Source organism: Protobothrops mucrosquamatus, unplaced genomic scaffold (genome assembly GCF_001527695.2).
Source record: "Protobothrops mucrosquamatus isolate PMUCROS unplaced genomic scaffold, P.Mucros_1.0 scaffold866, whole genome shotgun sequence".
NCBI lineage: Eukaryota > Metazoa > Chordata > Lepidosauria > Squamata > Viperidae > Protobothrops > Protobothrops mucrosquamatus.
This window is the reverse complement of record NW_015387121.1, coordinates 96,873-108,811: the sequence shown is the minus strand read 5'-3', so window position 1 is coordinate 108,811 and position 11,939 is coordinate 96,873. Positions and strand designations below refer to the sequence as shown.

General features: G+C 40.1%; 1 protein-coding gene across 1 annotated transcript in view; it reads left to right on the top strand.

Moving 5' to 3' along the window:
• The window catches only part of MYO3B (myosin IIIB), a gene marked incomplete at its 3' end in the record, with an annotated part of 162,826 nt that overhangs the window by 81,734 nt on the left and 69,153 nt on the right, over positions 1-11,939 (top strand). Inside the window, exons 9-12 of the mRNA XM_029284724.1 lie at positions 209-305; positions 3,888-4,004; positions 5,507-5,611; positions 10,705-10,788. Coding sequence (XP_029140557.1) covers positions 209-305; positions 3,888-4,004; positions 5,507-5,611; positions 10,705-10,788 — 403 coding nt within the window. The remainder of the gene's footprint in view (positions 1-208; positions 306-3,887; positions 4,005-5,506; positions 5,612-10,704; positions 10,789-11,939) is intronic.

Sequence of the window (11,939 nt, the reverse complement as noted above, 5' to 3'; positions counted from 1 at the left end):
TGTGTGTGTGTGTGTGTGTGTGTGTGTGTGTGTGTGTGTAAGACTATGGCATTGTGAAGTTCTGAAAATATTCCAGAGGACATGACCCCATTAAATATTTCCCAGACCCATGGAAAATACAAGCTGCAACTTGAAGTATTGTAGGGGTTTTTTCATATGTCTTTTTAGGAAGAATATTTTTCACACAGGTACTCCAACCATTTTACAGGCATGAACAAATGCATAATCGCAGACCATATCATGTTGAAGCTTCTGACAAATATTCTCCAGATGATGATCTGGTAAACCTTGAAATTTTGGACGAGGTAAGATATGACGAGTTGATGGATTCTTTCTCAGTACAAATAGTAATCTTACTAATTGTAATTGCCTTCAAGTCACTCTTGTGATTAATATCACCCTGTTATCAAGTTGATCATTCAAAGTTCTGACAAAATTTTAAAAAACACCTTGTATCATATTATTCTAATCTCCAGTCATATATTCATATATTCCAAATATAGTAGTGGGTCTGGGAAGCTTACTTAAAAGCAAGCCACAGTACATTAAACTAAAAGAAAAAAAGATTGAACATTATCATAAGAGAGGAACAAATGTACTTCATCGACTAATCCACAAAGTTCAGTCCAGGTAGAACCCAACATATCCCAGTTGGCAATGATTAACTACCAGTAAGGGAAACTGGTTCTTTTAGAGTTCAGTAATACAGACCCTCTGAATTTTTGATTCCAACTGACAGAAAATACCCTTAAATTAGGCAGGGAGATTAAAATGCAGCCTCTATGAAGATTAATTGAATGGAGTTCTAACTATACAATTAACCATTTCTACCCAAGAGGGCCTGCTCTAGATTAGGGTCAAGTAGACACTAGCCTAGGGACACTAAATTTTAAGAGCAGTAAAATTAAAGACTTCTGAAAAACAAATAAAAAAGCAAAAATAAGAACTCCATGAGCCTATATGCTTGCCTGCTGGAGGGTTAAATATAATTTCAAGGAATTATTGCTATATGAAAACAGTGAGTGCTGATGTAATTAAAATGACTTATTGGATAAAAAGGGTGCACAGGAAAACAAAGCATGCCCAGACTGAAAATCTGTAGTGTAACACTCAAAAATTAAAAAGAAAAAACAAAACAAAAGGGTACCTTTTTGAGATTCCTAGAAAAAAATTGAAAGATGAGGGCACCAAAATATGACTTTGCCTAGGGCGGCAAAATGTCTAGAGCCGGCTTTGCTATGTAAGTCTCAGAAATTCAAATCAGATATCTCCTCTGATTCGGCTTTACTGGGACTTCCTTTTCATTTCAGGAAGTTCAAAACTTCAGTCTGAGGTGGAAGGAGAGTGATCACTGTCTTCTCCTATTCCCTGCCTTGGCATGCTGCTTCTTGTTCATCTCCCTTTCCCCAGACAGCACAGACTCATCCCCAATAGCCTGTGCCTGTTTTCAACAGTGAAGGGACACAGGGCAGAAAATATCCTGCAGCCAAGAAGGCTCCACACACATTTGCACTTCTGAGGACACAGGTAAACCTCCAAAATGGTTTCAAGGACTCTCTGAAGCAGTGGTTCTCAACCTTTTTAATGCCGCGACCCCAACCAGTCGTAAGTCGAGGATTAAACCGGTCGTAAGCTGAGGACTAAACCGGTCGTAAGTCAAGGACTACCCAACCGGTCGTAAGTCGAGGACTTTCCCTGCCCGGGAGCACCGCACATGCGTGGTTCTGCCCCCTGCGCCGGCCGAGGTGTAGTTGGCAAGCGGCAGAGACAGAGCAGGCCGACCACCAGCTGGCCCAGCCCAAGGGAGGTAAGGCACCCGCTGGAAAAGGGGAAAAAAAATGGCGGACAGCCTTGCTTGGCGACCCCCGTGAAATGGTCGATCGACCCTAAATGGGGTTGCGACCCATAGGTTGAGAACCACTGCTTTGAAGGAATGCAAATGACCATCTGTCTGCAAGCAATATGAATCCTTCCACCCCCCACCATCTAGTCAGAGCTGAAGAAGCTTCTTGGATGAGAAGCAAAACGTCTTCAAAAGAAACACAAGAAAGTCCAGTTGCCTCTTGAAGAAAAAAAAAAAAGCACTTTGGAGCTTCCCTCAGAGAACTGTCCACAGTCTCCCCCTGAAAACAAACTTCTTCCTCCTCCTCCTCCTTGAGAGGGAGACCTTGGAATGAGAACTGTTTACACACCAAAGATCATGCCTGAGACAAAATGTGTACTAGTATTCCTGAACCCTTGTGGCGTGAGAGGGTGAGAAATAGTAAATGGCAGGCTTTGAAGCCTGCTCTTCACAACAGCAAGAAAGAGCAAGACAGGTTCGACTCCAAGAGCTTCATTTGTTGAATCTTCCTTTTATGGTCATGCTGCACAGTTTTGAAGTAACCATATAACCTGTGCTTGGGGGGGGGGCATGAGTCTGTATATATGGGAGCTTTATATAAAAAAATTCCCATAATTATTATATGATCTTTGGAATGTGCACAGGCATAATCTGTACCCCCCAAAAAGCTGCTGCACACAGCATTCTGATGCAACTACGAAATAGATACTGGTAGTGAGCCAAATCATAGGCGGTCGTGGTTTTCTGTCATTTAGAGAACAGTCTTCCCTAACATGGCATCCTCTTGATACTACTGAGATTACAACTTCTAGAATTCCCAGCTAACATGGACGACAATTGCTGGAAATTCAGGGATTATGAAGTCTTGTTTGAGAAGAAATTGTGAGGAAGAGTAGAAGAAGAAAAATGCAGCATGAATAAGCAGAAATGGAGTGCCTTCTACACATAATTGATCACTTCTATGTCTGTCATTTTTTTTCCCAGTGGGGGGGCTATATATATCTTTGGGCCACCACTGGGGAAAAAACAGTGCAGCAATTATGGGTAGAAAGAACAGACTTCCATATCCCTTGCATATACAGCTGTTTAAATCACATTGCTGTTGCCAGCCATCATAAGTAACTTGGCTCTTAGATACCAACTTGTGTGCCCAACCTATTGCGTGCCTAACCTATTGCTTGCTGATACCAGCCACTTTCATAATTAATCCTATGAGGGTCTTCTCATATCTAATTATAGTAGGCAAGGAGCCAGTTTTTCCTTTGTGAACCAAAGGAAAGAGAGCAATGTTTAAGGGTTCTTTATATAAGAAGAAAATGTCATTTGCTTGAGTTGGGGTGGGATGGGGTGAAAGAACTGTTTCCTGTTATTGACATTAAGAATTGCTAGATCAAGGCAATGCAACAATTTATAAAAATTAAGAAGGGGATTTTTTCATATTTCATGCATTTGTTAAGAGTTATGTATCTAATAAAAATGAACAAATAGGCATCATGATAGAAAAACAATACGCTTGGTAACTCAGTTCATTGTTTTTCTTTTTATAATTTTAGTTGAGAAAATTAATGCTTAGGATTTGTCAAAATACACCACAGTACCTAAGTGAAAATAGATTTCAGCAGTGACTGCCATGTAAAATTGCTTTGTCTTCATTAAAACTGAACTGTAGTAAAATGTTACAATTGTAATAAATACATAAATACAAATAATTGTAGATAATCTGTTTTTGAAACAAGCAAGTTAGCTTCATGTGTGGAATTAAAATTAGAATTATTTTTGTTGTGTCATTATATTCCAAATATACATTTGAATGATGATATCTAGAATTCATTTCTCTTACCTATATAACCAAAATGTACAAGACAGACATGTTGCTTTTTATTTGGTATAGCTATAAACGTATATTTGAATTGTGTAAGCAATGGTTTGATTTAGTAAAGTTAATATTTGAGAAAAGTGACAAATAATACTGGAGATTATTGCTTATTACATTTACAGTGAATTTCCAAGAATCACTACTTAACTGTGAAACTTATCTTTTCAGGATACAATTATTTATCAGCTGAAGAAGCGATATGGAGATTTACAAATCTATACTTATGTTGGAGATATTTTAATAGCATTAAACCCCTTCCAAAATCTCAGTATATATTCTCCACAGGTAAGAGAGAAGCTCCTTTTCAAACTATTTATGCTGTATCTGGTGATCATGTTTTCCTTTATTAACAATAGCAATTGATGGAGGGCGCTTCTTAATAATGTATTTTTGAATAAAGAATACTAAGTTAGGGTAACAAATTGTACCAATACTTCCCCTGCTGTATATAATACAGTTGAAGAAGAAGAAAGGGCGTTGGAAAAATATCTCAACATACTGTACCATGAAGGCTTGCTGAATACAAAGTGTTAAAAACATTTAAAACAAAGAATGTGAAACAAAACAACACCAAAGGAGCAAAAATGGCTCCAGAGAGAAAATAAAGCAGGATAGGAATAAGGGAAAGAAGGAGCACAGATCAGCCTCCACCAAAGGCGTGGGTAAAGAGCCACATCCTCAGAGTCTTTGGGACACCTCTCTCTCTCTCTCTCTCTCTCTCTCTCTCTCTCTCTCTCTCTCTCTCTCTCAGGTCCATAAGCTGCCCCCCTGCATGGTCTGAGAGGAACAGTGAGGCTCCTCCAGTGGACCATGCCTTGGCACTTGCCCTGGTCCCATCCCCTTCTGCCAGAGACCCTCAGATCTATCCCACTCCTGCCCAGGCCCCCACCGGCCCCTTTGACACAAACGATGTAGAGCTGGCCACACCCACCCAGTAGGCCACACCCACTCCATCCATGCCCACCCAGTAGGCCGCACACACCCTGGCCATACCCACCCGGCCCCCTGAGGGCAACCGCAATGCTGATGCGGCCCTCAATGAAATTGAGTTTGACACCCCTGGACTAGATGATCTCAAAGGTCCCTTCCATCTCTGTTACTGTTGCAAGCTGAGAGTTCTGTAAATTACCTCCCCACCCCCCTCTGGGCAGCTGAAGACTCTTGAGCTTACTGGCAACAACGGATTTTTTTTTAAAAAAAGCAATTGCAATGGCTGCAAGCCCTGCTTGGAGGCAATTTACTAGTTCCTGAGCCAAGGCTGCATTGAAAACAGCTGATGGGTGGCAGCTGAGTTCAGTTAAATGGCACTGATCAGTTAACAAATAGGAGGAAATAGTAAGACAGATCTTTGTTCATTTAACAACCTATTTGATTCAATTAATGAATTTGATTTTAAAAAATTGTAAAGTTGAGTCTGATTCATTTGAGGAATTTTTTTTACTTATGATCCTAATTGGCAGGCTCCATTAGGTTCCTATCTGGAGGACTACCTATATAGAAGGGATGTTGGGGAGAAATATAAGGGCACAAGAAGGGTGTGGGTTCAGTCTTTGGTATCTCCAGGTGAAAGGATGCAATAGAAACTTCTTCTTTTTTTTGGGAAAGGCATTGCCGTTTGGAGTAGACATCTATCTGCATTGGCAAATAATTTGATCTAAGACAGCTTACTATGGACAGAGAGAAACCATATGCAGGAGTCGGGGGTTCTGCTTCTTTGCATTTTGATGTGTATTTTCCAGTTGCCTGGTTCATATGCAGTGTTTTGACAAGTGTGATTTCGTATTTAGTTTTCCAAGCTTTATCATGGTGTGAAGCGTTCCTCCAACCCACCCCACATATTTGCAACTGCAGATGCTGCTTACCAAGGCATGATTACTTTTAATAAAGACCAGGTAAGAAAACATTTGTGTTGTTTTAATACTTACAATTATATGCACGACATAGGAAAATGCTGCATTTTTTCACTTGTCATTGATTAAACTTTGTCAAATACGCTGTACAGAATTTAATGAGGTTTTGAATCATGGTCATAATTGTGTTTTAAACATAGCTGGTAATAGAAATTTCTATGTAAGATTCTTAGTAAAGTATATTTAAAAGTACAATAGATTGTTTTTAGCATTAGTCGTATCTAGAATATATGACAATATATGCAGACTAAGAAACAGATTTGGGTGTACTCAAGGTATTATAATTTTTGCTATGTGGATAATAATTATCTGTATGATAAGAATTAAATAACAAGATATTTCAAATGGTATCTGAGATTCCATTTGATTAAGAGCTTTTTCCAGACTATTGGTTTAATCTCATTTTCCTGTATTACATCTCTGAAAAGAATCAATAAAGAAGCTGCATCTCTTTTTAAGACCTGTGTGACTGTTTTGTAATTATATCCCAGCTGTCTCTGCATGCAAAGGATTTGCACATACTAGCAGTGTACATCCAAGCATCATAAAAAGTGCAGATGTGATATAGCCTGATTTCAAAAATATTGAAGCCAAGATTTCTTCTAATATACTTGTTGAAAGTTGATTCAGTGTGAGTTGGGTCTGGTGTTACTTGGTTGGACCGCTGTTTCAGCAACAACCACACCTGTCAGGCCCCAAAACCAAGAAAGACACATAATGAGACTTCTGAGCAGAGTTCCTATAGATTGAATCTTGCCAACTGAAGCATTCTACTGTTCTGTCCCCCGTCCGACTCACACCCCCCAACCAGTCAGCCGAGGGCTAAAAGACTGCTCAGCACTGCCAAAAACAGATAAACACTTGGCAGCAACTCCGTGGCTGCCTGCCAAGACCTTTACTGATAACACAATACAAACACAAGACAAGTCCAGGATAATTGCCGGAGTGCTGCAACATAAGATTCAGCAAAATNCTCCTCGGAGTCCGATACACCTGGCTCCTGGCCAATCCCAGAAGCACCTGGCTCCTGGCCAATCTCCTCTCCGTCGGAAGGCACCGAAGGCCGCACCAGAGGGGAAGGTCCTGGAGAGGGAGGCCTGGCCATCTCCTCTCCTTCATGTTCAGAGCCTTCCTCCTCCGATGAGAGGGACCCACAGGACGGAGCCACAACATCTACTACCTGTGCTTCCCCGAAAATAAGCCCCTCCTACCCTGATTTTTTTGAGGGGGCTAATATAAGCCCTACCCAAAAATAAGCCCTAGTTAGGACCCTGCCCACTCCATCCCACCTCACTGCTGCAATGGGGCAGGAGGCCGCATGGCACATCGCGCCGCTGCCACCACAATGAGGCGAGGCAGGTGGGGGAGGGGGTGGAGTGCCCCATGCACCCGGTACCCGCTTACCGGACCCGGACCCCCCCACCAGGCCATTCCTTGATTGGCAACCTTTCACTCCCCTCCCGAGCCGGACTGCCATGTTACGGTGGATGGGATGGACGGGGTAGGCCTGGTCCCTCTCTGCCATTTTGGAGCCAGGGGGGAGTGACGGTGAATGGCTCTGCTGCTGTCGTGCGCCACTGGAGGGGCTTTCTTTAAGCTTCACCCTGCAGATTATCTGCCCGGGCGCAGCCGCCGCCTATTTGTCCTCTGCCAACTCTCCCAGGTGCCTGCCTCTGCCAGCCCTTTGTTGCCTGTCTTATGGAGAACAGAGAACGCAGCAGCTCTGCGCAGGGATGCATAGCAGAGAACAGCACTTGCTTGCTGCCTGCATTGCCCCGCATCTCCCTTCTCCCTTCTGGAAACGGCAGCCCCGTTTCCTGCCACTTCTCCTCCCGGCGCAGCTCCTCCCTCTTCCCGAAAGCATTTCTTTGCTAACCTGCTTTCCAGCTCTAGCGCATTTCTCTTCTGCTGCAGGGAAACGGAGTTTGCGGGACTAAAAAAAGTTCAGTCAGACCTTCCAACTTCTCGTGAAATCTTTGTTGGTGCCGCCGCCACGAGGCGAAGCAGGTGTCATGAAAAATATAAGACACCCCCAAAATTAAGACCTAATGCCTCTTTTGGAGGCAAAAATAATATAAGACATTGTCTTACTTTCGGGGAAACATCAAATACATACTTTAAGAACTATTAGGGAGGGGCTGTCTTCACCCTTTTTCTCTCACACAAAATATCTGGATTATTATTCTTCTGGAATGCTCCCCCTCCCTCCTGCAATCCAGCTTTCTATATTCCAACACAACACCTATTCTCATTCATGTCTTTGCATCAGTATGGAGCTAGTAAGTCTGGGGAGGAACAGTATCTGTCCTGAGCCATAGATGTTCAGTACTTTTATAATCTGAATGGATGAGTCTGAAAGAGGGCTTCCAAGAATTTTACAAATGACACTATAGAATTCAGGTCTTGCTTTAAAAAAAAAGACACTTATTGTAGATGGGAGAGATATCTTGTGGTAGTGATATATGTGAGAACAATCTAGATAACCTTAGTAATCACAAGCTGAAGATGAGTCAGTGGCATGATGAAGACTGAAAAGCTAATGCAGTTTGAGGCTGCATCAACAGAAGGAGAATAATTTCTGGGTCATGGAATGTAATCTCTATACTAGCCAGACCTTATCTGGAGAAATATGTCCAGTTCTCAGCACTCTATTTTAGAAGGACATTGACAAAAATGGAACGTGCCTCGAGATGAGAAGCCAGGATAGTGACAGGGCTAAACTAATTGGGTGTTGAAGAAGGAAGGAGAAAGGGGCAAGGAGGAGGGGGAGAAAGTTTCCTCCAAACTCAGATATAAACTAGATTTTACAGGATAAAGTATTTTCAACTAGTAAATTTTCATAGTGGTATAACATTTGTTCCAAAGCTAGTATATTCTCTAGAACAATAGGAAAAGTTAACCTAATACTTGAATTAGAGTTTGAGCTTTCATTTGAATACTAATATAATGATGATGTTGATGATGAGGATGATGGTGATGGTGATGGTGATATGATGATGATGATGATGAGTTGGAAGGGACTTTGGAGGTCTTCTAGTCCAACCCCCTGCTCAGGCAAGAAACCCTATACCATTTCAGACAAATGGTTGTCCAGTCTCTTCTTTAAAACTTCCAGTGTTGGAGCATTCACAACTTTTGAAAGCAGGTTGTTCCACTGATTTAATTGTTTTAACTGTCAGGAAATTTCTCCGTAGTTCTAGGTTGCTTCTCTCTTTGATTAGTTTCCATCCATGGCTTCTTGTCCTGCCTCCAGGTGCTTTGTAGAATAGCTTGACTCCCTTTTCTTTGTGGCAACCCCTGAGATATTGGAACACTGCAATCGTTCTTTATATGTTTTAGCCTCCAGTCCCCTAATCATCTTTGTTCTTCTTTGTACACTTTCTAGAGCCTCAACATCTTTTTTACATTGTGGTGACCAAAACTGGATGTTTGTCCCTTTATCTTTTATTCTTTCTGATATCTACATTTTTTTTTCGATATGCAGCTTGGTATTTCTTTACATCAGAGTTGTTTCTATAGTAATATTAGATCTGTAATCATAGGCCAAAATTTTATATTGTCCTTAGTTTTTCTACAGGACATGCTTTTCACATATGTTTGCAGTGTATGAAATGGCAGATCTGTGTTTTGAACACCGTTGTCACTGAATATTTTGCATGTGATTACTTAAAGTGAAAAAGGGAATATTTACATTCTCTTTTTAGATACTTAAAGTCTTAAAGTTACCAAGGTTGGACACTCCTGCTCTAGAAAATAAATACAGGCATATTACCATTTGGAATAAAGAGAAAATGAGTTGATGTGCAGGGATCTTCACGAAGGTGACTGTTAGAAGGACCTTTTTCTCTCTTCTTTTTTTCCTTTAAAAGTAGAACAACCAAAAGTACTCTGAATAGTTGTTCTTCTAGGATGCTTCAGGAACCAAGGTAGAGTTCAACAAAATAGGCAGCTGCTGCCCAAAACATTAATCATCCATTTGGCTTCCTGCCTTCACATAATACCTGGTAGAACTTGTCGATATATGTTTCTCTCTTCATCAGTTTTTCAGAGGGTCATTAAGTTAAAACAAAGTAAATACATTAAAACAAAAAAAATCAATATTAAAGTGCAGATATTGGATGTTGTGATGCTATGTTCTTCATTTTTTTTAATCATTTTTCCATACTAGTGTCTTAACCTGAAAGGGTTAAATGTCACCTTGTTGCAAATTTGATATGTCACATAGAGAGAGCCCAACCAAGCACATGACTACTATTTTCACAGAAGTAGCTATGTATGTGATGTGAGGTCTGAGTTGACCCTTGCACTTTCCCTACAATCCAGCTAACTAAAGTGTAGATATAAACTGGCCAGCACAGGGAAAAAATTGTGTAAATGTAGGGAGTAACCTGTGTAAAGAAAAACTCATTTCAAGAGAGTCCTAATATTGTCAGTTCCAAGGGGATAGTGCTTGTAATGAAATTATCAGCCACTTGCATTGTTTGAAACAATCCCAGATTATTTGTTTGATTCACCTTCCCAATTCTGCATACCATTTCATCTGGGGTGGCCAGATCCAGATACTGAAGGCTTCAGTGGACATCCCTAAACAAAACCTTCCAAATTTTATTGCCAAAATAATTGATTTTCTTGTTTGTCACGTACTGTACAGGGTCATTCATTATTTAATCAGACATGATTTAATGTCACTCATATATAAATATTTCCTGCGATTATATTTGTAGAAGGGACAGAAATCCTTTCTAATGCTCACTGGAAGAATTTGGCAGAAATAGAAAATGTTTCTGTATTCTCCATTATTAGTAGGCTAGATCCAATTCAAACACATGGATTCTATATATATATATATATATATATATATATATATATATATATATATATATATATATATATATTATATATATATTTAATACTTTCAACTGGGCAATTTTGAAAGTTTGTTTTATACTCATGAAGAAAGTATAATTTAAAATAGTTAAATGTTTAATGGTATATTAAAGCACATGACTATAGGGATGAAGGTTTATTCCTTGAGTTGCCAATTATGCATCTTCTCTTCTGTTTTGTACCATCAGTGCATAATCATCAGTGGAGAAAGCGGCGCCGGGAAGACCGAAAGTGCCCATCTCATTGTGCAGCATTTGACCTTCCTGGGAAAGGTATTTACTGTCTGTCACATAACTCAAATTATAATACTGTGAAGTACTGGCTGCATTTGCATGCAACTTTAAACTCAGATTTAGTGCAGGGTTGAGCAGTCTCTGTCTCAACTGATTATACTGGGTTTCAATTCTCCCTCACCACAGGCAAGAGGGACAGGCTGAAGGATGCTGAGATTTGTAATGTAGAATTATCTGGAGGCCACAGGTTGCCCACTTGCTAATTTGGCAGGGATGAGTGTGTACAAATCTTTGGGTTCATGTTTATGTTTCATGTTTTTTCTTCCCTTCTCATTTCAAGTGTATCTTGTGGCAAGGTGATTACAGGCTTCCGCTTCCATTTTTTCTTAACTTCAGTCTCAGATCCTTTGTTAAAGCATAATACAGATAGTCCTCAACTTGCGATCACAACTGGGATGAGAATTTCTGTTGCTAAGTTAAGGCAGTGGTTAAGTGTGAGTCACACCTGATTTTTACAAACCTTTTTGCATGATTGTTAAGGGGGGCACTGTGGTTGTTAAGTGAAACATGTAGACATTAAGTGATTCTGGCTCCCCCATTGACTTGGCTGGTCAGAAGTGAGTTGGGAAGTTTGCAAATGGAAATCACCTGACCCCAGGATTCTGCAACTATCATAAATATGTGCCAGTTGCTAAATGCCTGAACTTTAATCATGATTTTGGGGACGCTACCACAATTGTAAGTGCAAGGAATGGTCATAAGTCAATCTTTTCAGTGCAGTTATAACTCTGAACAATTGTTAAATGGTTGTTAAGTTGAGGTCTACCTGTAATATGGAGAGAGTTTTAGAACAAAAATTGAAAAATCAATTTTTGGGTATTTATTTAGTAGGTTTTATGTATAATAAAACAACTTTTTAAATTTGTATTTTCATTGGATTATATCCCAGAGAAATTAGGAAGGGTTCTCTTCAAACAAATTTGCACAAACTATTAATAGATGGATATTTAATGCTGGGGTGTTTGTTTGTTTGTTCTTGTTTCTTGTTATCTTGTTCCTGATTGTGTTCCCCTTTCAACTGCTTCTTGCTGATGTATTTGCTTTCAGTTCGGGATGAGGATAGGAATGTTTTAAATGAATATGAGGGCATATTGCTGATAGAGGAAATTCCTTGTGACCTTTTCTGTTTA